Below are 25521 nucleotides of genomic sequence, written 5' to 3'. Positions count from 1 at the left end.
CGAGACTGTGGTCTCAGAGAAAAATGAACAAATGAGGTGAGCCCTATAATCCTCTTGGCTTCTTTCTAGACTGTGTAAGGATAGGCAACTCAGGCAGACATGGCAGAATTGCTGAGTTGAAGAGTTGGAGGTTCCAGTTTGGGAAGGCTGAGGCAGCTGGGAAGTATAGGGACAGAGTACGGGAGAGAGGCGAGCTCTGTGAGAAAAGTGCTCTAGAAACCTGCATTTGAATCTATTGATGAATATTAAGCCATACTTGCCTTACCAGTAGGACAAGCTCCAAAACAATTTCCTGATCTAAAAGTAACTTAACTTTTTTCCAGAAAAGAGTCTGGTGCTTTTACAGTGTCAAGCATTGCCAAATATGTAAAGAACCACAAAATTGTACTACATAATCAGGAGAAAAATCAGTCTACAGAAACAGACCTAGAAAATGACAGAGAAGATGAAATTAGCAGGTTTGGACTTTGAAATAGTTCTTACAAGTATGTTTAAGGATTTAAAGTAAAATATCAGCATAACAAGGAAATAAATGAAAGATAAAATAAAATAGATATTTTGAAGATAAAAATTTAATGTTTGAAAGCAATAACTGGCATGGCATTAATAACACATTAATATTAACGCATTAATAACACATTAATAACACATTAATATTAACGCATTAATATTCTGCAGAAGAAGTGATCAGTGAATTTGAAGACAGCAATAAAAACTAAAACACAAAGACTGAAGAAAAAAAAAAAAACTGAAAAAGAAATGAAAAAGCCTTAGTAAACTCTAGAACAATATCAAGTGGTGTACACATACATATAATTGAAGTCCCAGAGAAAAAGATGGTGGTGGGGAAGCAGAAATATATTTGAAGAAATAATAACTAAAAATATTCTAAATCTGGTGGAAACTATAAACACACATATCCAAAAAGTTCAGTGAACCACAAGCAGGATAAATAACGTCAAAAACCACACCAAGGCTCATCATAATCAAATTGCTGAAAACCAGGAATGCAGAACAAATCTTAAAAGTAGCCAGAGGAAAAAAGTCACATTTTATTCAGAGGAAGAATGACGGGAGATTTCTTGCCCCAAACTGTGCAAGCCAGAAGACAGTGGAGCAACATCTTTAAAGTGTTGAAAATAAATACAATCAAACTGGAATTCTGTGTCCATTTAAAGAAACCTTCTTTGAGGCACACAAGAGCCGAGAGCATTTGTTAGGAACTGACTTCCATTTTGTGAAATGGTAAAGGAAATCTTTCAGACAAGGAAAATGATACCAGGTGGAAACTTGGGTCTACACAAGTGGTTATTATGTGGATACATGACTTTTCTCCCTTTGTTTGGGGGGGGGGGGGGGCATTAATTTAAAAGATAATTGAGGGAGGATTCTGGGAAAATGTCAGGATAAGAAGCATCAGGAATCTGACTGCCTACCTAGACAACAATTGCACTTCCAGAATCTGTAACTAATTTGGAACTCTTGAGTCTGTTGAAGGCTTGCAAGTTCCAGGAGAAGATTTGGAAGATAAATTATGGTTAATTTTCAGCTCTTACCCACAGTAGCTGCTACCCATCCCCCACCCCCAGTCACACGGCAGGCAGCTGTGTCCCTGTTCCAGGAGCAGCTTACAACAGCTTGTGGGAGCTGGGATGGGCAAAAAAAGACCTTGTCCTTTAACTTTTGGGGATCTATGTTCTGATATGTAATTGCTTCATCTGATCATACACTTGCAAACAAAGAGGCAGGCAGCCATTGTTCTTGCATCTCCCGCTATTATTGTAGCCAGGCCTCCCTCCCTGCTAAGTGACTACCAGGAAATTTAAAGGGCCAGTGCTCTTCTCCTTCCCCCACTTCATTTTTCCTATTTATTCCCTTTTGGGAGCCAGACATTAAAAATTAGGACATTACAAAACAACTGCACCTACAGGGAAAATTAGAAAGTCATAAAGGAAAAGGCTCAGGAGAAACCTTGAGAAGACCTTAGGTTTACACTTCAGGCTCATCCTTGGCCCAGAGACAGCCTATAATAATCAAAAAGAATGACAGTAAGTAAAAATAGTAACAATCTGGTAAACCCTGAGGAAGGGGAAGAATCTGATTCCCAGAGTTACCACATTCTCAAATTTGATGAAAAAGACGAACGTAAACATCACCAAGAAGCTTAATGAACTCCAGGTAAGATGAACTCAATGAGACCCACACTGAGACACATTATAGTGAAACTTTCAAAAGACAAAGACGAAGAATCTTGAAAGCAGCAAGAGAGAATCAACTCGTCACATACAATGGATCCTCTTTAAAAATAAGGACAGATTTCTCATGAAGAACTTTGGAGGCCATGAGGCATTTGGCCAATGTGTTCAAAGTGCTAAAAGAATAAAACTGTCAGCCTGTCACAGAATCCTATATTCAGCATAACTGTCAGTCAAGAGTATTTTTGTTCTTTATGTTTGTTTTTTAGTTTAAATAAATTAATTTCTGATGCAGAAAGAAAAAATTATATATTAATATCCCTCATGAATATGGACATGAAAATATTCAGCAAGATATTAAATCAAATATGTACATGTATATGAAGAGAGGGGCGATCATATATCATGACTAAGTAGGGTTTATATCTGGAGAAGGCATTTGAAAAAATTCAATTCCCATTCATGATTAACAAAAGCATCAGCTAACTAGGAGTAGAAGGGAACTTTTCAACCTGATTAGGGTGTGAAAGTAACTACAACAAACATTATACTTAGTAATGTAAGACAGTACTTTCCCTCTGAAACCAGGAATGATGCAAGGATGTTCACTACAAGGTCAACATACCAAAATTGTATTTCTGTATACTATCAGTGATTAATTGGAACATAAAAATATTAAAGTGTTATTTACAAGTCTATTAAAAATTATGAAGTATGTAAGGATAAATGCATCAGAATATATGCATGACCATTCCACTGAAAATCATAGAACGTTGCTGAGAGAAATTAAAGAAGACCTAAATAAATGCAGAGATCTCATGATGTGTATGGTTTGGATGACTCTATTATTGAGATGAGAATTCTTCTCAGTAAGTACCTGATTTCAAGAATTGCTGTAAAGCTATAGTAATCAAGACAGTGTAGTAGTGGCACTGTGTGGCTTAATTAAGGAGCTGGGGATTTTGGAAGGAGGACTGACTACAAGGGGCACTAGGGACCTTGTGGGGATGATAGAATTGTCCTATATCTTGATTATTGTGGTCATGTGGGTATATATATGTCCGAAGTTGTCAAACTGTATATAAAATGTGGGTAGATTTTATTGTATCTAAAGTATACCCTAATAAAGTTGAATTTTGTAAAAGCCTCTTCCATTTATCTCTTTGAAACATGTCTAATATATAGTAGGCATTCAGTAGTTTTCAATATATTCAGTAAAATGCAGGATTGATATAAGCTAAGTATTTTGAATGCTTATTTTCATAATAAAAATTTTGCAAAGTCTGTGGTGTATCCTTTTATACAGAGAATAATTCTTCAAAGTTTTGTGTTGAGTGCAGTAGAATTTCTGTTTCCTGTTGACTTCTGTTAAATTATGGCCATATGATTGCTTATACATATTTTGCAAAGTAAGGGTATCAAGAGAAAAAAATGAAATGATTGCCTACAATCATTATTTGAACACCAAAAAAGTAGGAAAAGCATAATTTCCAGGTAAAATAGTTAATCTTAAAAGCTAGACATATATTATTGATTATTATGTACCAGGCATTACACCTAATGTTTAGATGTCATCTAATTTAATTTTCAAAATAGCTCTGTCATACTCATTTTACAGAAGAATCTGAGGCTCAGTTGTCAGCTAACTTGCCCAGACAGGATGTCTGATTTCATAGCCTATGTTCGCAAATAATACAGCTCCAGCACTTTTGTAATACAGAACAATTAACAACCTAAAATGGTGATTTATAATTGCACATTTTTTGATAAAAATTTATCACTGTGGGTCTTTATTTGATAGTACAACACAAGCTCAAATAGCTTGTAGTATTTTTTTTTCCCCACACATAGTTTTATAGAGATTTCATATACCTCTGTTAAAAGAAACAACCTTCTTATGTTCTTTCATTCATTTTGGAATAGTCTGGGTAAACTGATGAAAGCTTCTTGCTTTTAGGATGTTTTTCCAATCTTTAACACCTTTTTCTGGTTAAGAAAGCACAAGGTGGTGGTATTTTAGTCTAGCCATTTAGACTAAATGGAAGTTGCAAAAAGCACTCGATACTTGGCTTTCACTTCTGTCCAGACTGTGATGTTTGGTATTCTTATCTAACACATACCTAGGTTAATAAGATTTAACTGAGTATATTTTTATGTGTCAAAGTCAAATGGGGCAGTGTAAATGAAAACTGTGAAAAAAACTAGAAACTAATGGACATTTTAGGTAGTTGGAAGCCTGTCAGAGCTCTTGGAGCAGGATAATGACATGATACACTATTTTAGTTAGGTTGATAATGTTGGATCTGAGTCGGGGTGAGGAGTAATGAGACTAGAGAAGTAGAAGGGGACAGAATCATAGGTGAGGTTGGTGACATTGAGAGTAGAGATGAAAATGTAATCAGTCATTTTGGAGGGATAAAATCAATATTTCATGGTGATTGATGAAGCAGAGGGAGAAGGAACCTCTTGCCTCCCAGGTTAGTTAATTCTCAATAAATATTTGACTGCCAATTATTTTTTACAACCTAGCCTAAGCATTTGCTATATACAGGCACAGAACTGTAAGAATCTGTAAGAATTGGTAGTCTTTTGGCTCCGTGTCGGATGCTGCCTGCACTCATGAACATAGAGAATATGGGAGAAAATGCTGGTTTGGTTATTAAGTCAACCTATTCACCTGTAAGCATGTTGAGTTTTGCGCCACAAATATGGATATAAAATATTACCATTAATTTTTATGTGGTCCTCATGGAATTTATTTAGGATCACAGACATCTGATTGTAAAGTTCCATTAGTATTTGGAAAAATAATAATTTTAGGCATTTTGAAAGATTATAGATTTTTTTCCTAATAGTGCTAAGTATGGTATTTAGTATTTCTTTTAAAAAAGTTGTAATGAGCCCAGCCAGGCGTGGCTCAGCGGTTGAGCATCAACCTAGGATCCAGGAGATTGTGGTTGATTCCCGGTCAGGGCACATGCCCGGGTTGTGGGGTCGGTCCATGGTTGCAGGCATGCAGGAGGCAGCTGACCAATGATGACTCTCTCATCATTGATGTTTCTATGTCTCTCTGAAATCAATAAAGTTACATATGTTTTAAAAAGCTGTAATGAAACCTTTGGCTTTCAGATCATTTGCATTCAGTTTTATACAGTGCTGTTTCTGGGGGAGAAAACTTTTCTGGATCTTACTTACATATTTGTTACAAGCTTGTCAGTTTAGTTATTGTCAGTGTTATTAGGACTTCAGTAAAATTGACCTGTGAACTGGTATAATTTCTTTATTTTACAGCAGTGGTTCTCAAACTTTAGATTGCATCAGAATCATCTGGAGGACTTGTTAAAACACAGGTTACTGGGTCCCACCCCTAATTTCTGATTCAGTAGATCTGGAGTGGAGCTGAAAATTTGCATTTCCAGCAGGGTGATCATGCTTATGTTAAGAACTACTATTTTATAATAAGTAATAAGGTTATCCTCAGAAACCACAATTTAGCTTCAAAAATATAACTTTAAAAAATAGATTAATAAAAAATACATAACCCTTAAGAAATAGACTTAATTTTCCTAAACATACGGTTCAAACACAAATCTCCTTAAGATGTGATAAATATAAAATTTCTGTTACAGTGTTCCCTAAAAGTTATTGTTACTACTTATTTAGCAATAGAACAAATTAGAAAAATATCTTTAAAAATACTATAAGGACATCATAAATGTTCTCTATTCACAACAAATAGTTGACTCTTTAGAGGTATTTGGTGCCTCTAAATATGTAATCAATTTACCCAGTAAGTTCCTTGAAATTAAACATCATGCTTAATATTTTTAAAAATTTTAATACCTATAGTGAAAAACCCAAAAACCTCTTCATTGGAAGATCCATGGTTTTGTTTTTTACTGTCCTGTTACCCCATCAACCCTATAATTCCCTAAATTTCAAAACCTGAAACTGTGGAGGATCAACTGTGACAACACGATGATTAATGTAGTATGTCAACCCGAATTAGTTTCAGTAATTTTTAAAAAATCTTATTTTTTTAGCTAATGGGAATGACAACAAGAAATTTAAAGGAGATAGACCTCCCTGTTCGCCTTCCCGTGTTCTCCATCTTCGCAAAATTCCAAGTGATGTCACCGAAGCAGAGGTCATATCATTAGGTCTACCATTTGGCAAAGTAACTAATCTTTTGATGTTGAAAGGAAAAAGCCAGGTATGTAATATTTAAAGATTGACCCATAGCAATATCTCTGGGTATTAGTGTTATAGATGATTTTTATTTGCTTGACCTTTTCTGTATTTTCTAAATTTCATTCTATTTACATGAAGTAGTTTTTCAATTATAAATTTTTTCTTGTGACAAGAAGCAACAAACAAAAATATTAACATTGGTCTTTTTCCTCCTTAATAAAAAACATTTTATATTTTTAATTACAAAATGGTTTATGAGAATATCCTATGATTATCAGAAGACCCTGACAGAGAAAGAGAAAGGATATAAATTATACCTCATTTGGCAAATCACAGAACATATAATTTAAAAAGTCTACTTAAAAATGTTTAGTGTATTTTAGTTGTAGAATTAATATTTAGCTTATTTAATAATTTAAAAGAGACTATAAGAAGTTTTTTCATTTCAGAAGCTAATAGGTTTTTCTTAAGATGGATAAGGAAATTTGCTTTTGTGGTGATCATGACAAAAATATAATACTTGTCATGTTGATTGAATAATCACATGCTTTCTTGTTCCAAATCAGAGCCCACTGGGATGAGTTTTTTAGTTCTTTCCTTGTTTTCTGTTGTCCTGAAAATCTTTTACACTGAGCATTGCTGCAAAGAAGAGGACAACAAGTCTAGGCCCTGGACATTGTGTAGCACATTGCGATATCTCCCTATGTTTCTTACTCTTTTCATAGACAGTAAGTTTAAGGAGCACTTTTTAAATATATTTATAAATAAATTTATTGATTAGCATTAGACTTGCTAGAGACTGGATGATGATTTCTGATTTAGGCCCATACCTTTTGTAAACTATAAACTAACATCCCTGTTTAATTTGGACGAGGTTATTAAGATCCATAGAAGTTAAATAACATGTCTTAGTATTCAGCCCTTGAGTCTACACTCTTATCTTACACCTCTTGCAGATAGTACATATACTTAGATCTTTATTTTTAACACAGTTGCCTTTGTGAGAATAGTAGATTTGCATGGTTTGAAAAGAGCGAACATGGATGGCCATGCCTAATGGTTGTGAGGTGTCTAATAGTCATGTGTCATGTATATTATATTTCAGTAGTATATCCTATACCTTATATCAAATGGCTGTGAGAGGCAGCAGGCAATGTCATACTTTCCTTTGTCTCTACTGTTGGTTCTGGGTTTATATTTATCAGTAGTGCTCATTGACTGTTAGGTTGATTGCTTGTCTTTTGATCATAAATACTGTTTGAAAAAGATCTGTTAGTAATATACTTTAGCAAGAGATTCTGATGTGAGTCACTAGACCTACTTTTAAGCATAATCTCTCCATGGTACTTGGAGGTAGAGTGTAGAGTGTTGAGGGCACAATGGGGATTATTTTCACGAGTCTTTCTGTGGGTAGTGATTTGATTTTCTTTCCACCCACATTATGAAAATTGATCCTTTTGACTGGATACTTTAGAAAAACAGAAATAAAACCTTTACTGGACACCATGTGGAAAAAAGTTTTACGTATGAATTCGTAGGTTTTATTTGCTTTCAGGGAAAGCTTCCTGTGACAAGAACCATGTACTAATCCAAATACATTGTTTAGTTTTTCCTTTCTGTGACTGATGTTAAACATTGAGTTAGTTCTTAATATGTAGTAAAGAGTTTGTAGAAAAAGACTCTCTCCCCATATAGTGAACATTATTAAAATACTACAGTGTACAATTTTTTGTTGAAAAGATGATTAAAAACAAGAGAGGGAATGTTGCCATAGCTATTTTTACCTTGATCATTTTAATCATCCTTTCTTAGAAATATTAGAAAAAGTATATTACTGATAAAACTGGATAGTGGATTTAAAGTATGTCATGGATATTTATACCTTTTAGATGGTATAAATTATTCAGTCTATTTTATTTCTTAAAGATAAAGGAGTTTTATTTGTTTATTGCGGATCAGTTAGTTAATGGTATTTGATCCACTGTCCTGTGGCTAACATTACTACTTAATAGAATCTTTGTAGTTCATTTAATCAATTCAGTTGTGACATTTGATTAATTCAGTTAAGCATCATATTTAACATTTGTTAATAGCCTGGAATATTTGCCAAATGGAAATACTTGCCAAGTAAGGTAGCAAAGAAAGTTCGATTTGGCATTTCCTGTGTTCAATAAGTTTTATTAAATACATATTTTATAAATAAATTGTAAATGTTTTATACATAATTTGAATTGGTTACTGTATGCTTGCTAATTAAATGATCTATTGTAGTAAGAAAAAGAATTGAATTGTCTTTCTAGAAATGTGTTGATTTGAAATGCACTTTAAATTTAAGGTGTTCTTAAGGTGGTTCTGAGGGTTCCGAGTAGATAGTATATGTCTATGTTTTATCTTCTTGACCATTAAGATAGGTGGCAAAACCTGCCACCTTATAACTCTGTAAGTCTCCTGTGCCTGTCACATAAGTTACAGGAGTCCTGACAGCCAAAAGCAGCCACATATAGCATGAGATATAAATACCAAGGTGCATCTTCCATCTTAACTCATCTTGTGTTATTCTGCAAATATTTAATATTAGTACAATGATTACAGATATCAAAAAATTGTCCGTGAATGACTCCAGTCAATATTGACTTAATATAGGAAGTTCTCCCATTTCCCTAATTTAAACAATTGAGCCTCTGCACCTGAATGCTCTGTTTAATCGTATTCATAAACTAATAAAAAGGTAAAGCCGAACAAATCATTATGCCTCATCTCTGTTTGAGAATGTTTTAGGAAAGAATTGTTAAATCCCACGTCCTACTGTAAGCATCCACTTACAGTGGTGATGCACACATTTATTTTTGCCTTTTTAATTTCTAGATTTAGGAGAAACCTAAACAAGAGAAAAACCACATAAATCATTCAATCAGCTGGCAATTTCGCAATCCCAAATCCTTTACTGAATTCAGCTTTTCAAATATGTTCCCAATTAATATCAGCAGTACACACTGAAGCAAAAATATTTTCATCCCCCGGGGGCAATATTATTTAGGTTGAGAATGCATGAGTTTAGAACAAGCTAAAATGACAAAATAGTTCTTAGCTGTCTTTCAGAAACATGAGCTTTCACTTTACCTTCTTGTGTTTATTGCAGGCTTTCTTAGAAATGGCTTCTGAGGAAGCTGCTATTACTATGGTGAATTATTACACTCCTGTTACACCTCACCTTCGAAGCCAGCCTATTTTTATTCAGTATTCCAATCACAGAGAACTTAAGACTGACAATCTACCTAATCAAGCTGTAAGTATTAAAGGCATTTTTTAAAATAGTTATAAGAACATATGGTATAATAGCTTAAGATTAATTTTCTGTGTTTCAGAGGAAAAACAAAAACATGTTTTTTTTCATCTTAGGATACTTTATTAGTAAAGGTTATACATGTAAATTCTTACCTAAAAGCTTAAATATAAGAAAGTAAAGCCATTTAGAAATATGTTTGAAGTTTTAAGTTATGGTGTTAAAAATGGCAGATACTTAGTTTTCTCTTGAACCTGTTTTCATGAGAAGAAAAGAAAAACTTAAATTGTTCTATATATCTTAAAATATCAGATCTAAGAGGAATTTTAGAAGTCATTTCTTTTTACAGAATATATAACAAAGGCATTATATAAAAAAGTTGATATTTCTGTTGTGATATAAAGTAACTGAATTTAAGATTTCAGTCAGAATTTATATAGATATGTTCAGTAAATGATTTATTACTTCAAGATGAATGTGGAATGTAGAGTACCAACATTTCTTAACCTATTTTCCAGTTTTTATTTTGGTGTAGTTCATGTTGAGTCTTTTGTGTCTCTCCAGGTTGATTTTTAAGTAATTAAAATAGTAATTTGAAGTTACTTAAGGGTAGCAAAAATTTATCCACAAACAAGTAAGTTGTGTGTTTTTTTTAATATATTTTACTGATTTCAGAGAGGGAGGGGGAGAGAAAAACATCAATGATGAGAGTCATTGTTCAGCTGCCTCCTGCACGCCCCCCACCGGGGATCAGACCCACAACCCAGACTTGTGCCCTGACCAGGAGTCAAACCTCGATCTCCTGAATCATAGGTCAATGCACAACCGCTGAGCCACACCAGCCAGGCACAAGTAACATTTTAAGAAAGATTTTTTGTAATGTTAAGAGCGTGTTTGGCCTCTAGGCTTTTGCTCTAGGCAAAAGAACTCCTCCAGCTCTTTGATTCTGTGTTGAAAGTTATTTATAATGCAAGCTGTTAAATTTAAAGTATAGTTTTTCATATTATTAAAAACAGTGAGATTTCCTGTACATAACCCTTAATTTGTTCTAAGGGATACTATCATATAATAAACTATATAAAATTAAGAGTAAATTAAATACTAGATATTTTTAAATAGTGTAGACTTTTTTAAATGAAAAAATTGCCTTATAAATTATAAATAGAATACATGCTCATAGTAAGACATTCAACAATTCAGAAAAGTAAAAAAAAAAACAAAAAAACATAAAAGCAATTCATTACCCAGAGATAACTAATTAACTCAAATTTTGCTAACATTTTGGTGTGTGCCCCTTCTTTATTTAGGTGTATTATTGTCTATGTATGTAATTTTACACAAATGGAAGTCTAATGTTTTGACAGCTATGGTTTTTCATTATAATATGTCATAGACATTGTTTCATGAGGATAAATATAAAATTACTTTACAATTTTTAAATGACTGCCTAATAATTCCTTTCCATAGGACAGCCATAACTTATCTAGTTTCTTTATAATAGACATTGTTTCCAATTTTGTGCTTTTATACATAGTAGTATATTAACATTCTTATAACATACCTTAGCACATTTGCAACATTATCTTATTAGTTTACATTTCTGGCAACGAAATTGCTGGGAGGAAGCATATGCGTATTTTATATTTTGATATATGTATGATTGCTTTCTGTAAAGATTATGTGCCCATTTTGGATGTCACTGATAATGTATGAGCAGCTTTCCTGTCTTTGTTAATATGATATAGGTGAGAAAGTATATCTTACTGTTTACTTATTTTTATTTGATAACTTATAAAGTATTTACAATGATTTCTGTTAATGTGGGTTTACTCCATTTTTAAAATTGTGGTAAAATATATGTAACATAAAATTTACTGTTTTAAGTATATAGTTTAGTCGCATTAAATACATTCACATCATGCAACCATCACCACCATCCATCCCCAGAACTTTTTCATCTTCCCAAACTGAAACTCTGTACCCATTAAACACTAACTCCCCATTTCCCTCTCCTCTCAGACCCTAGCAACCACCATTTTACTTTCTGTCTCTTAGGAGTTTTGTCTGCTAGTAATACTGTTTTTAAAACATTTTCATACAACAGTCAGATCTCTTCAGATTGTATTCTAGTTTCTGATTTTGATATCCTACTCATAAAGACCTAGCTTAACAAAATTTTTTTTAAAATTTTTTTACCTATGTTCTCCTGCTTTTATGTTTTAGTTGTTCATATATTAATATGTAAATCTTAGTTTTATTAGAAATATTTTTGGGGTGGGAGGTAAGGGTTAGGTTTTGGTCTTTATTTTACTCCCAATGACCAGTGTCTCCTTAATTAGTTTTTGGATAACCCATTATCCACTTACGTGAAACATATCCTTTGTCATGTTCTAGTTTTCTGTGTACATACTATACCTACTTATAACATGCATATATACACTTGTTAGACATACCTACACATTCTGCTTGCATGGCCTCTGTATGCACTTCGTATTTCATTTGGACTGCCTTTTGGATTCCATTCTGTTCCGTTCCTGTTTCAATGTCTCTGGCTTAATATATTATATGGGTAAGGCCCATTCTTTACTCTCTCTTATCTGAAGTTAACTTGTTAATATATTTTATTTATTTCTCCAGATATATTAGAATTACTTTGATAACTTCTATCTCCAAAGATACAATTGAGTTGATGTTATAGATTATTTTTAAGATAATTGATGTACTGTATATTGCTCACTGATCCTTTGATGAGGAAGTTATATATTGTTTCTTGTCTTTCGGAGAGCTTTTAAATTTCCTTTATATAAGTCGTGCAGTTTTCTCATTACTGTGATTCCTAAATATGTTAGTATAAGTCTTAAAAAAGAAATAAACAATTTAATAAGACTCTTAAAGACAGGATTATTCTAAAGGGAAACAGTGAGAAATCCCAGTTGCTTGGCAACCAAAGCCAGCCCAAATGACCTAGTTTATTCTTCGATAGCGTTGATTTCTTCCCAATACCCTTTTCATTTTGTTACTTTTCTATTTTGAATCACAATATCCCCAAACATGCACATAACTTTTTTTCCAGCTTATGGACATACTTGCCAAAGGGTCAGGTGAATATCAAGTATTTTTGTCCCTTGATTTAAACAAATTAGAGCTAAAAAATTTTATATCATATTTTGAGGTACACCATTTGAGAAATGGTTGTCCTAATAGCACTCATTATTGTTTAGACAGTTTTTCTTGACCTTGTGGGTGGAAGTTCATAAATCTACTAACAGATGACCATGAAAGGATTTTTCTCTAAAAAGTCATCAAACCGAACGCTAAAACCCTCTGCATTTTATTGTATACTCATTTCCATCTCAATTTTAGGAAAGTATTCCTCACATTATCTAGGTATGTTTAAATTTTACATGAAGTATATTTCTCTCCCCCACCTCAATAAAAATGTGTTGTTTTTTCTATTATACTGATGCTATTTCCTTTTAATAGTTGATGTAACCATTCCAGAGAGTTTGTTTCCAAACATTTAAATATCATCTCCTATAACTGGAATTCTGCGTCATAATTTTTATCAGAGTCACACAGAATCTCTTCATATTAAGACATTTCTTGTTTTTTCCTCCCTGGCTTTTCTGTTGTCGTCAGTGGATAGTGTGCCTCAATACCTTTTTTTTTTTTTTTTTCTTAAATGGTTTTGGTTGTGTGTCCCCCCCCCCCAATTAAAAATTGAAACTATAAAACTACTTATGGAATAAAACTGTCATTTTTTTCAGGTGTTAGTTTCTCAGATTTTTGTTGTCAGAAGCTTGTCTTGCATGCCTGCTTCTCAGAGACCTTTATACTCAGTTCTCAATGAAATACTTAATACAGAGTGTATTGAAAACTCCAGAATGATTAGAACAATATATACCATGGCTTTTTATATTTCCCCACTATGCTATCTCTCATGCCAAAGAGGAAGGAGTTAAGAAGAATAACAACAACTAATACTAGCAGCTGCCAACATATATGTAGAATTGCTTAATATAAAGAATAAATAGAATTACTCTGGTGATAATGAAGTAAAGTCAGTAAGGTTAAGTTTATTTTTGTCTGTGCAGGCTTAAATTTGATAAGATTTAATCATCTTAATCTAAGAAGAAAAGGAACCATTATTCCACTTAGAACCTCACTATGATGATGTCTTTTTCCTAGACAAATAAATTTCAAAACAAAAAATTCAGTTTTTCAGTTGCACTAGGCACCTTTCAGGTGCTCACTAGCCACATGTGGCTAGTGGCTATCATATTGGACACTGTAGATAGCAAACATTTCCGTCATCACAGGAAGTTCAGTTGGGCAGCTCTGTATTTTATGTTCCATGTCTCTACTTACTATGTGTGTGTGAGAGAGAGACAGTTATAATAACTGCTTTAATTCCTTGTCTGCTAATTCAAGCCCCTGTATCAGTCAGTTCTGGGTCTTTTTTGATTGATTGACACCACCACCATCCCTTTCTTCTAATTATGGACTCAGAGTGGTGGAAGTCTGAGTCAGTTTTCAAAGTTGAAAGAAGTAGAACCGTTATTTCCAGTAAAACTTACTGGGGAACCCAGTGTAAATATATGATATAAACTGCCATGTTTGAAGTGGGATTGTGGTGCTCAGTATTCCACACATAATTGGCTTTCCAAGAGCATAGTTTTGAAAACCGACGACATAAAATACTCAAATAATCATTTATATATTGTTCTCAAAGATGATAATGCTTTGGAAATGGAATGTTTGACAGTTGTGCTTTACCTGATACATAAAAATTTGTATATGGCATAAAAATGCTTCTAAAAGGTATAAATAATAGACTTGTACAGACGTGCCACTTAATGACAGGGATATGTTCTGAGAGATGCATCATTAGGTGATTTTGTCATTGCTTGAATATCATAGGACACACGCAAACTTAGATGGTATAACCTACTACACACCTAGGCTATGTAGCCAATTGCTCCTAGGTTGCAAACCTGTACAGCATGTTAAGGTACTGAATACTGTAGGTAATTGTAATACGATGGTATTTTTGCCCATGTAAACATATCTAAAAATAGAAAGGGTACATTAAAAATACTGTATAAAAGGTAAAAAATGTTACACCTGTATAGGACACTTACCATGAATGGAGTTCACAGGACTAGAAGTTGCTCTGGATGATGAGTGGTGAGCGGATGTGAAGTTCTAGGACATTACTGTATGTCACTGTAGACTTTATAAACACTGCCCACTTAGGCTACACTAAATTCATAAAACAACATAAGATTAAATCAAGCACAAGAGAAAATGGTGTAATTGAGAGATGCAGTAAACATGAGGTATATGAGGCTACTGCCAGCATAACATGGCATACTGTTTCATAGCAAGCTTTTTTTAAATAAGTAGAAAGAATACACTCTAAAATAACAAAAAGTATAATAAATAGATAAGCCAGTAACACAGTTGTTTATTGTCATTACCCAGTATTACATACTGGTATATAATTGCATGTGCTATAGTTTTATATGACTAGCCTCACAGTAGATTTGTTTACACCTGTATCTCCTCAAATACATGAGTAACATGTTGTGCTATGACATTATGATGTTTAAAATGTCACTAGGCAATGGGAATTTTTCGGCTTCATTGTAATCTTATGTGACCACCATCATATGTGCAATATTTCCTTGACTTAATGTTGCTATGTAGAGCATGATTGTGTATATATAAGTATAAAAATAGAAATTGTCTGACGATTAAACATAGAGAAAGTAAAAGACAGCCAATTTTCAGAAAGATACTACTTATTTTAAGTTTTAATGTTATTTGTCATAGCAAAATGTTGGAAAACTACTTTTCTCATAGAATGATGGCGTAGTAAATAGTAAAAATTAAAATCATGAAAACAAAACAAAAGAAATGCTAACTTATTTTTTTTCATTCTCACCCAAGAATATTTTTTTATTGATTTTTTGGAGGAGGAGAGAGAAAGGGGGGGAAACATTGATGTGAGAGGGAAACATCGATCGATTGCCTCCTGTGTGCACCCATCTGGGAATCAAACCCACAACCTGTTGGTGTACAGGACAGTGCTCCAACTGAGCCACCTGGCCAGGACAAGAAATTTAAAACAACGTACAAAGTACTGTGATCTTTAAAATTTCAAGCAGCACTGAAAATGAAAACAGCTACATTCAAGTGGTGAGGGGTTTCATTTTGTAGCACAAACATTTTATTAATTATCAACATTCTTAAGCAATGATAAGGAACAAAAGATTGATGAAAACTTACATTTAATTTCAATAATCATTAACTATGCCTTTTTTCTTTCAAATTTTCCCTCCTTCACCTACTTTATTTTTAAAATGATTTTAAAACTTGAGACAATCAAATGGATTAGGATGCCCCTCAGTTTGAGCTTGTCTGATGTTTCCTTGTGATTAGATTTGGTGTATATATCTCTGACAGGAGCATCACAGGTGTTACGTTCTTTTTTTCCTCATTGTATCATATCAGGTGGGACATAATTTCAGTTTGCTGCATTACTGATGATGTGCCCTTTAGGTTGTCTTCTATGTCATTTTGGCATCTTTCTATCATTCTTTAAGCACTTCTTTGCATTGTGGTAAAAAAACAATAAAAACAAAAAGTTATACATTCATTTTTTGCTTTCCTTGCTCCACAACTGGAGCGTGACTTTTTTTTTTTTTAAAGTACCCTGGTTTCTTTTAGTGGAGCATGATATTTAGAAACTTGTCTGCCTTACCTGCTTGGGCTCTTAACACCTCATGCCAGGTTGTCCCTCCATTACTACCTTCCTACCCCATTCAGGCCCTCATAAACCTCTTATTCACCATACTCAGATTGCCTTTACCACATTGGCTACCCACCTCATTTGGACCCCTTCCTGACTCTCCTTGCGCTCTGACACTCCTGGCCAGGTTACTCTCCTCTGGATGCCTTTCTTACCCTTCTCATGCTCCTCAGGTTCTCATATCCAGCAGTGAGCCACCCCCACATAGAGATTCCTTCCTTACCCTGTTTGCTCTCAGGTTCCCCTTGCTACGCAGCCCTACCACATGGATGCTTGCCTCATATTGCTTAGGCTGTGATGCTCCGTGCCAGGATGCCTTCCTATAGGGATGCCCACCTTATCTCACTCCTCTCCTCCTCCATATATGCATTTGTCATATGCCACCCAAAGACTTTAGAATTCAGTTGTTCAGGGATACATAAGGGGACTTGAATGGTTTTTAAGTGGTCTTTAATATTATTTTCACATTGTCTTTTTTCCTATTTAAATATTTTGAATTAAAATCATATACATACATTCTTGGGGTTTGTTTTGGTTTTTGCCATGTTTTTTTTTCTTTTTCATTTCTTTAAATAAAGTTAAGCAACTTTCTTACATATTATTCCATTGTGATAAGAAAGCAAATCTTTTAAGACTTTTTTGACTGATTATAAATTTAGGATATGTGCATCCAAAGAGAGTAGATATATATATTTTTTTTTAACTGTATTACTTTATGTTACTTTACATTAACTAATTTTTAGGATTCATGTATTGCTTCTGTGTAACCAAAAGTTCTCATTTTGGATTGTTTTATAGAGAGCCCAAGCTGCACTGCAGGCTGTCGGTGCTGTCCAGTCGGGAAGTCTGGCCCTTCCTGGAGCTCCCACCAATGAAGGCACAATGCTACCTGGGCAGAGCCCTGTGCTCCGAATAATTATTGAAAACCTCTTTTACCCTGTTACTCTGGAAGTTCTTCATCAGGTAAGGAGGAACACTCACTCTTATGAAAGCAGAGTCAAATGTGACCTCTGTAACTTTAGATGTTTTATATCTTCATTTAGGTTGTTGATTTTGTTTGATATATTTGTTTAAATTTTTTAAAAATCTACCGTTTCATGCAAAAAGTACTATCAGTTAGAGATAATTTTGACAATCCCTGTTTTCTAACTTGAATACTTGATTAAAAAGGTGTGTAAGACATTTTTTTTTTTTTAAGACGTAAGCATAAAAATGAATAAAGCATAGAATTCTCTAAAAAGCACTGGTAGTAGTTATTACTGAGAAAGTAACATCAGCATAGAAAACAACTAATATATTCCTGTTGATTCCTTACATTTGAGTGTTTTTGTTTTAAAAACTCTGAAAGGAAAGTATACGATAACTCTTTATATATAACATGGAAGTATCATGTTAGATGCTCAATGTAACTTTCATTGACTACCCATTAGTATGTCTAATCTGTCTTGATAGACCATATCATGGCCTACTATGAGTATATAGAATTTAAGGACCTCGTGTAATTTTATAGTGAATAAAACTGAGGCTCAGATAATTGATGCATTGAGTATTGTAGAGAGTAATCGAAGAGCCAGTTAGAACTCAAGCCTCCTAATGTGAAGTCCAGAGTGTTTTGTATGCTTGTTATATTTTTAACTAATACTCTGTTAACATATTAACATATAAATTTTAACATATAATTATTTGTTAATCTGTATACATAAACATTTGTTATCTAGCCCAAAAACTTGTTAGTTTTGTCCCTTTTAGCTACATATTGATTTAATTTCATTATACTTGTCAATCCATTTATTTAAATACTAAAACATATTATTTGCTTATTTTCATATTTATATCTCAATATATATTTCCAGTATAATACCAGGCCAGGCCAGACTTATTAACTGTTTTTCTGATCTTTGTACTAAAAGTGAAGAGTCGTAGGGGTATGGATGTGCCTGTGTATTTAAGAATTGAAATGCATCTTATTCTACTCACATTTTATAAATAAGGAAACAGAGACCCTTAGAAGTTATGTTTCCACAGTCACTGTACCAACTGGTGATAGAGCTTGGATACATTGCCTAATACAGGTCCTTTGCCATGCATGTAAATATCAAAATATACTATTTATTAAGCCTACTGTGATCCCTGTGATAGTTTTCTGAGTACCACCACTTTCTTAAACACTCATTTGTGAAGCCTGTCCTAGAGAGGGCTTTACCAGTGGTATCCATAGCCACTATTGTTCCCTAAAAGGGTTCAGGAGTTGCTTGAGTGATTGCTTTCTTTGTCCTAGTGGATTTTCTTCTCTTCTGTTTATCCCACAAAATGGCTCTGAGCACCCTGATCTGGGAGCAGTGTTCATTTGATTTTGGCACTGTGACACTGTAGCCACTGCTAACTTACACTGTGTTACAAAGGCTGTTCTTGTTCCTGTGGCTCAACATTGCCATCTAACCCAATGAGTTTAGCCAGGGTCATGTGGTCCTGTCTGTCATTCATTTATCATCTCCCTGAGAGTAGTAACAAGCCTTGTTTCTCTCCCAAAGATCATGGGGTCCTTCAGGTGAAGAGAGGTAATTCTGAGAATCATTAATAGTAACTCTCAGGGTAGAACTCTCAGCCTTTCTGTTATAGCACTCTCTTGTTTAGTGCTCCTTCCCACTGTTCTGGATATCAAATCAAATTCTTTACCAAGGCCCATAAGGCCCCCACATGCAAACCTCTCCCCATCTCTTTAACTCCATTTCCTAACATTTCTCTGCTTATTTAGCACCCTGACTTTTGTGGCCCATTCATTGACCCTCTTCCCTTCCCTCCAGCTTATTCCTGTCTTAGTCCATTTCTGTTTTGTTTCTTAGGCTTGGAACACTCTTCACTGAGATAGTCACTTAACTGAATTCTCCATCATTGGGTTCATTTTAACTTATTCATCTCCTCAGAGAGTATTTCTCTAGTTACATTAACTAAGCCCTCTCCCCTGGCACTCTTATCTCATTAGCCAGCTAAAGCATAGTATAGCATAAGGATTAAGGATACAGGGTTGGAGCTGGTTTGAATCCTGGCTTTACCACTTACTACCTCTATAACCCTGGGCAAGTAACTTACCTCATCTGTGTCTTTTACTTATTAATATATAATGGGGATGAATGAAGATGGTCTCCATACCTTCATTGTGAAGTTTACATGAGTTAATGCATTTAAAGCACTTAGAACAGTGCCTGCTGCATATTAAGTGATCAAGTAATTATCAGATGCTAGTAAATTGCACTGTAAGAAAATGATCCTTGCTTTTGTAGTCTTGTGGGTAAGATACAATTTCATAAGTAATAGCATAAAGTACAATGAATATTGAGATGGGGAAATACATGGAAGTGTGGAGTTGCTTCCACCTGTTATAATTAATTAGGGCTTATTTTATATTTGCTGAAGAGTTGGCATTAGCTTAACTGCTCTCTAACATTTGTAGAAAGAAGCTAGTGGTTTTTCCTTTAGCTCATGGTGAGGGGATTGAGAGTGACTGAGATGGGAATGGTGCTATTTCTGACGAGGGAAGTTAGAGATGTTTCCAATATGACATTTGAGCAGAAGCTTGAAGGATGTTAAGGTGTAATTTGTGTAATTTTTCTGACTAATGGTCCAGTCAGAAAAAACAGCAAGTGCAAAGTCCTTAACATGGAGGTGTGCTTAATGTGTTCAAATATCAGAAATAAGGCTATGTCATTGGAGTGTAAAAAGTAGGAGTGCCATAAATAAGAGGGTCAGAGAAGTGGTTAGGAGCCAGGTGATATAAATAAAGCCTTTATCATCTTTACACTAAGTAAGATGGGAAATGGATGATTTTGCGAAGAGTGGTACATTTATGTTTTAACAATTTCTCTTGTTGCTGTGTTAAGAATACAGACAATAGTATGGTGATGGCATGGGGGTGGGGTGGGAGCTGGATAGAAAGAGTCAATGGGAAAAAAAGGGATCTATAATACTTCGAACAATGAAGATAAATTTAAAAACAAAACAAAGAATAAGCTGTAGTCATAAGACTCTTGTCATAATCCATGTGAGAGATAGATGGTTGGAGACCTGGGTGAGGATGTGGACACTGAAGTGGTGATTATTGGATATATTTGGAAGGATTTGATGGTGGGTTGAGTAGATGTGGATTATGAAGAGAGAAATCAAAAATGTCTTCCAGATTTTATCTGTCAGCCTCTGGTAAAATAGAGCTATCTTATACTAGAATAGCAAAGGCTGAGGGGAGAAAAGATTGGGGGCAGGGGTGGGAGGTAGAGCAGGGATCAAGAGTATATTTTGACCCAGCTGGGCATAGCTCAGCAGTTGAGCATTGACCTAGGATCCGGGAGATTGCGGTTCAATTCCCCGTCAGTCCACAGGCCCAGGTTGCGGGCTTGATCCCCAGTCGGGTGTGCAGGAGGTAGCTGATCAGTGATTACTCTCCCATCATTGATGTTCCTGTCTCTCCCTCTTCCTTCCTCTCTCTGAAATCAATAAAGATATATATATTTTTTAAAGTGTGTTTTGGACATGTTAAGTTTGATATACCTGTTAAAAATCCAACTGTAGGAGGTGTTGAATAGACAGTTGGGAAGTATACATTGGGCATAAGAATTCTGGGCCTGGAGATTTGGTAGTCATCAGCATATGGTTGGTAATTTAAAGCTATTGGATTCTGTGGCATCACCTAGAGCATATTTGTAGATACAGAAGGCATTCATTGGCTGATCATTATGTAAATTCAACCCTGCACACTAAAACTTCTTTGTGCTCTGAAGGAGTAGTTGAAAAGAGTGTTCTCATGTACTCTATTACTTCCAAGTATTGTTAAAAAGGGAGGTGTTTTATAGATAGCCAGGAGATGAATCTCTTTAGGCCAAAGGACTGATCTTTTTAAATTGCAGAATAAAGATAAATAACCAACAAAAATCAATTATTATGATATTAAACAAAAGAATTAATACTAGTAATATAAAATTCTGGTTTTAAGTCTTACTGTTTTGTTGGCTACAAAAACTGTTATAAACAAGTTGTGGCCAATGTGCTTGATATTTTTAAAAGTTCTAATATGAATATGCTTTTCATAAGTAAATACTAGTGAACAGTTTCAGTTTCTGGCAAGTTCTACCTTTATAAGTATCACCCTGAAGATAAATTTCATCAGAATTTGATCTTTAGTATTTTTTAGTTCCATTTTAAAGTCTAAAAGATTATAATATACAGGAGACACCAAGAGTTGAGTCTATGTGTTTATATTTATGACATCAAAATAAATATATTAGGGAAATAAAGTCAGAGACCTGATAATCAATAAAGATAAATCTGAATATGTTGAACTTTCCCAAATGTTAATCTTTTGAAATGGAATCTGTTTAAAATTTAGTATTTTGATAATTATGAAATAATGTTACAGATCACACTTTAGGCATTCCTAGATTTCTAGACATTGGTGCTCATTTAATTTACTTTATTCAAAAGTATCAGACTGACTCATTTGTTTTTGTAGCTACTCTGTCACTAAATACAGTTCAGGGGGCTCTAGAGAGCTATATATGGTTAGCCAGTTAAGTCGGTTTATATTCTCTTAGGACTTTCACATAAAAATGACACAGCTAAAAACACAGTTGTCAGTGAGGATGTCCATCAGATTATTTTTCAAATTAAATGAGAGAACGAATCTAAACAGTAATAATCTGAAGTTTAAGTGGAAGTTAGCTAAGTTCTAGAGCATAATTTAGTATAAAATTATCCTAAATTTTAGAGCTAATTATATGTTCTCATTACTTTACTAATAAGATATTTTATCTTTTTTTTTTAATTGCATATCACTGTAATTCTCCAATTAGATCTCAGAGTATAATTCTTTATCAGTTAATAAAAAGCATTTACCCTGTATCTCTTATATGCCAGGAATTGTACTCAAGAAATAGAAATGATTAAGACAAGACATTTTAAATTAAAGAAGACAGATATATAAACAAATGTATATACACTGTAAGTAAAATAAGATAAATATCTGAGGCCAAGAAGGGGATAATATTTGGGAACGAGAACTAACTATTGAAATTTGGAAGAGGCTGAGAATTTTCTGGTGGCATTAAATCCCTTCCCTGAACTGAGTGTTCAAAAAAATAAATGAAAATTTACTAGGTGTTAGGCACAAGAGTTCCAGGTAAAGGGAAAAGCCACATGTATACGCATAGAAGTCTGAAACTACTTGGTGTATTTGGAGAACTGTAGACAGCCGCATATTGTTGGTATAAATAATGTGACATAAAAAGTGTCAGGAGATGAGGTTGGAGAGGTACGCCAGGGAGAGCTTTTGTGTGTTATACCAAAGAGCTTGATTTAAGTTATTTTGGTGCCAACAATTTCAGTAGAGGAAATTATTTTCATTTAAAATGGGATTCATGAATCAAGTTGTATTTATAAAGATATGTTAGTTTAATTTTTTCCTTCGATATAACCTAATGTGAACTTTTTTCCAGATATTTTCTAAATTTGGCACAGTGCTGAAAATTATCACCTTTACGAAGAATAACCAGTTTCAAGCCCTGCTTCAGTATGCTGACCCCCTGCATGCACAGTACGCCAGAGCGGTAATTACTATCTGCTACATTTTTCAGTTAGTCACGTCAGTGATACCGAAGGGAGCCGCCATGTCTCCTCCCTCGCTCCAGTTTACATGTGTGTTTTTATTGTAGTAAGATAAACGTAATATAAAGATTACCATTTTAAAATATACTGTTTCATATGCTCTTTTTTGTAACAAGCTAAAAATTACTTTGTTCATATGAAATGGTTTCAGATCACCATCTCAGATCTCTGGGACTCATTTCTGTTTGTCATATTTAACGTCTATAATTGAGCACAGTACTCTTGATATAATCTGACTAATAAAGTAGAATTATGTTTGCCCTTGTCCCTCTATTTGCTTCTATTAAATTATCCAAAGATTGATTTCACTCTTGACAACCATACTCACTGTTGAATCTTACTGAGCTCTGAATTGGTGAAGACATAAGTCTTAGGAAACATGCTGCTGTCAATTTTTTTTTTTTTTTTTAGTTCATGAGTTCTTGACTTTTGACAAGATATAAAATTTCACATTCAGTTTGGTTATATTTGACCCATCTCCTATTGAGATCTATTCCTAACCAGAATTCTGTCTTACATCACTATCTGAATTGTTTCTAAATTCTTTTGAAGGATAGGGACAAGGTGGTTGTACTTTTGTGTACCACACAGTGTCTAGCTCTTGGTTAGGAATATAGCCTTTATATTTACTGTACCCTCTACCTCCACATATATATAATTTTGTACCTTTGTCATGGCATACTCATCAATAACTATTACAAGTCAGGGTTTTCTGTGTATTTGTATATTTTTGTTTGTCTTGGTTTCTGATATCTATTTTTATAAATTTGGACATTTGTGGAAGTCATAAGTGGCTACAAATATTCCTTTGGTAAATTTTTGTTATTGTGAAGGGGGAAGGATTACTGATCTTTGTTCTTGTACCAGAACGACTCCAAATTTCCCTCAGCTAATTATTTAAAGTACTAAAAAATAAATTTATAAGAGAAGAAAAAATGGTAGGTAATGTATTTCATGTATTGTGTTTCTGATAAGTACCATTTAGAAAGGCTTATTTCATCTTAACCTGTATAAACTACACTAAAGAGAATTAAGACGAAATGTAAAATTATCTGTAAACATTTTTTATGGACAAAATAATCATAATAGTAGCTAAAACAGTGTACAGTAATGCATAATAGTTTTCCAAGCCTTTATAATTCTTCTCTCATTTGATCCTACCAGAGACAAGATAGGGATTATCCTTGTTTTACAGATGAAAAAAATGAGAGTTAGGGATTTTCTTTTTCTCTCTTAGGTGCACATAGTGACAAAGGTAAAAGTGAATAAAGGTCTCTGGCTTTTAGTCCAATGCTCTCTGCTTTATGCCTGATAGCCATTCTGTGTCAAAGTAGAGGCTACTTGATTTATCAGTGTTGTTGTCTTGCAAAACATCAGTCCCTTTCTTACATGCTTTAGGCTCTGGATGGCCAGAATATCTATAATGCATGCTGCACTCTGCGTATTGACTTCTCCAAGCTCACCAGCCTTAATGTGAAATATAATAATGACAAAAGCAGAGACTTCACTCGCTTAGACCTTCCTACTGGTGATGGCCATCCATCCCTTGAATCCCCTATGGCTGCTGCTTTTGGTGAGTAGTTCTGTTTTGGGTCACAAAGCAAGTTTTCTAAAGTTGCACGTTTCATTTATTAACCCATGTTATGTCAATTAGCCCTTTTCTTAGATTCTCTCAGGCTTTCTTTTTTTTTATCCTCACCCAAGGATATTTTTTCCATTGCTTTTCAGAGAGAATGGAAGGGAGAGAGAGAGAAACAGAAACATCAATTGGTTGCCTCCCGCATGCGCCCCGACCAGGACTGGGGGTCGGGCCTGCGACTGAGGTACATGCCCGTGACCGGAATTGAACCCTCGACCCTTCAGTCCGTGGGCCACCACGGCAACCACTGAGCCAAACCAGCCACGGCTCTCTCGGGTTTTCTAAAGGGTAGCAGGGATCACAGAACAAAATTTGACCATTGATTGGATTTTAATTATTCGTAGATTCTATTAGCTGGCAAAACAAGTGAATATTTGAAATTAAAAGTAACAGGTTTATTTTCTAACATTAATATTACTCATTCTTTATCAGCCATACGATAGTTTGCTTCAAATTAATTGTCTTTTACATATTAGCATTGGTTTAAATATATTGGTTTATAGCCAACAGAATTTTGGCTTAAGTGCTCTTGAGAGAAATACTTTTCTGTTTTTTAAGTAGTGATATTTTAAAACAAGGACCTAAATTAGTGGTATGTTCTTCCTTTATTCAAAGAAGAGGGTTTATTTTGTTTTGTTTTGGTTTTTAAACATCAGAACTTCCATCTTTACCTCAAGTTTGTGAGAAGTTGCATTTTTACATTAATAAAAATATAGTTTCAAATGTCGCTTTGAGGAGCTTCCTTCTT

The 25521-nt window shown here is 34.2% G+C and overlaps 1 protein-coding gene across 8 annotated transcripts in view; it reads left to right on the top strand.

The window, feature by feature from the left end:
- Positions 1-25521, top strand: part of PTBP3 (polypyrimidine tract binding protein 3) — a 75112-nt gene that overhangs the window by 28597 nt on the left and 20994 nt on the right. For 6 of the 8 annotated variants that reach the window (XM_087822840.1, XM_087822839.1, XM_087822836.1 and 3 more), the window contains 5 exons: positions 6239-6408; positions 9526-9672; positions 17282-17446; positions 22966-23076; positions 24533-24707. In XM_087822840.1, the coding sequence (XP_087678966.1) occupies positions 6239-6408; positions 9526-9672; positions 17282-17446; positions 22966-23076; positions 24533-24707 (768 nt within the window). The remainder of the gene's footprint in view (positions 1-6238; positions 6409-9525; positions 9673-17281; positions 17447-22965; positions 23077-24532; positions 24708-25521) is intronic. The other 2 variants (XM_087822841.1, XM_087822842.1) reach the window with 1 other exon arrangement.

This window comes from Miniopterus natalensis, chromosome 12, assembly GCF_054644295.1.
Source record: "Miniopterus natalensis isolate mMinNat1 chromosome 12, mMinNat1.hap1, whole genome shotgun sequence".
In the NCBI taxonomy this organism is placed as follows: Eukaryota; Metazoa; Chordata; class Mammalia; order Chiroptera; family Miniopteridae; genus Miniopterus; species Miniopterus natalensis.
The sequence above is the reverse complement of the archived record's forward strand: the minus strand, read 5'-3'. Positions and strand labels throughout refer to the sequence as shown.